Genomic DNA, 1,827 nt, shown 5'->3' with positions numbered 1-1,827 from the left:
GCCTCTTCATCTCATCCTGCCTTTCCAGGCGCACGGAAGGGAAGTTTTGCGAGTGAAATTACGGGCTTACGGCTTCTAACTCGCTCTTCGTGTATTTTGATGTCGGTTTCTTGCATCTTGTTGGGGGCGTCGAATCGGAAGTGCCGATAGATGGATTAGTTTGACTTTGCGGATCTTTTTTTGTTACCGTGCTTCCTCAGTATCTCGGTTTCAAACACCAAGCAACCTTGCAAATATATGAGGAGGAATAATAATAATAAAAAAGTTTCTTTTTCTGGGCAAGACAGTGAAGTATCAGTAGCATTTTCATTAATCTCCGTTGACTGGTAATGCACAGCTGCACAGGTTTTGTTGTCTGGCCCATAAATGACCTGGATGTTATCGGGCTTTCTCATAACAATTTACAGAATATTTTCACAATTAAAAAGAAATCTCTAATAATGTTTAAAGCCTTTTGAGGGACCTGAATCTTGCATCTTCTTGGTTTTCAAGTTTACCTTATTTGCTGTTGAATCAGATAAGCAGTTGTTTCTCTATTCCTCACCTTGTAAGAAGAGAGGATATATTCGGAATTGCGCATGCCTTGTGTAGAAGGTGAACGGACAAATAACAATAAGAAACAAGTTTGCGGAGTGCTATAGCATATAAACTTATGAATAGTGTCTCAGATTTGATTTTTCAAAAGAAGGAATAAACAGTAAATGTGAGAACTTTGTCATGCAGTTAAAACCATAAATCTGTACTTTTACTAATCTGATGCCCTTTACTTTCTCTTTGTAGGAATGGAGGGGAAAAAATTGATTTCTGCAACAGACACACAGTATTCTAATGTGCTCCTCCAGTCTTTGAATGAACAACGCGGCCACGGACTTTTTTGTGATGTTACCGTCATCGTGGAGGACCGGAAATTTCGAGCTCACAGAAACATCCTTTCAGCCTCAAGCACATATTTTCACCAGCTTTTCTCAGTCGCTGGGCAAGTGGTTGAACTGAGCTTTGTAAGAGCAGAAATTTTCGCAGAAATTCTTAACTATATTTATAGTTCCAAAATAATCAGCATTCGATCCGATTTACTTGATGAACTGATTAAATCAGGGCAACAGCTGGGTGTTAAATTCATAGCCGATCTGGGCGTACCTCCATCTGAAGGAAAAAACATGCCAAGCGAGGTCAAAGACGGTGCTTCAAAAACTTCAACTTCTAGTCCAGGTCAAAAGGATGCTGAAACACAAGTACCTGTAATAAGGCCAGAGAGTCAAGAGGTAACGGATGGGATGCCGGTTATAACACAGTCATTCTCCTTACATGGCATAGAATACGAGCCTACAAAAATTACAGTGAGTGATTCAGATGATGAGGATGATGATGTAATTTTTTGCTCTGAGATTGTTCCTCCAAAAGAATGTACTAAAGATACAAATGCTGCAGCCCAGAACCAGCCTTGCCCAAGTCCAGCTGGAGTTTCTGACCAAAAATCGTGTGGCCGTGGTGGCTCTCCCCATTTGACGAGCACGACAGCAGCTCAAAAACTCACTTCATCTGCCAGTCAGCTAAGCCCAAACCAAACGCAGTCAAGTGCCAAATCACTTGTCTCTGCCACACCGCAGCATTTGACTCCTAATATCATTGTGCTAAATAAGCCTCTACTTAACTCATCGCTCGGTGCCAGCTCCTCGCATCAAACACATGTGACTCCTACAATTAATTTACTTGAGGAGAACCAGCAGCCATCTAATAATGGCTCCTTAACTGAAGTGGAAACAACTGCTGTTGATGATGAAGAGGTTGTTGAAGATGATGTCGATATCATTAGCTCCTCTAGTCCTG

At 41.4% G+C, this 1,827-nt stretch overlaps 2 protein-coding genes across 2 annotated transcripts in view; one reads left to right on the top strand and one right to left on the bottom strand.

Moving 5' to 3' along the window:
• NKAP (NFKB activating protein) overlaps positions 1–580 on the bottom strand; it is an 18,602-nt gene extending 18,022 nt beyond the window's left edge. The window contains exon 1 of the mRNA XM_009331223.1: positions 545–580. Coding sequence (XP_009329498.1) covers positions 545–580 — 36 coding nt within the window. The remainder of the gene's footprint in view (positions 1–544) is intronic.
• Positions 581–773: 193 nt separating this feature from the next.
• ZBTB33 (zinc finger and BTB domain containing 33) overlaps positions 774–1,827 on the top strand; it is a 4,557-nt gene continuing 3,503 nt past the window's right edge. Inside the window, exon 1 of the mRNA XM_009331213.1 lies at positions 774–1,821. Coding sequence (XP_009329488.1) covers positions 783–1,821 — 1,039 coding nt within the window. The 5' untranslated portion in view covers positions 774–782. The remainder of the gene's footprint in view (positions 1,822–1,827) is intronic.

Source organism: Pygoscelis adeliae, unplaced genomic scaffold (genome assembly GCF_000699105.1).
Source record: "Pygoscelis adeliae isolate BGI_AS28 unplaced genomic scaffold, ASM69910v1 Scaffold100, whole genome shotgun sequence".
Taxonomy (NCBI): Eukaryota; Metazoa; Chordata; class Aves; order Sphenisciformes; family Spheniscidae; genus Pygoscelis; species Pygoscelis adeliae.
The sequence above is the reverse complement of the archived record's forward strand: the minus strand, read 5'-3'. Positions and strand labels throughout refer to the sequence as shown.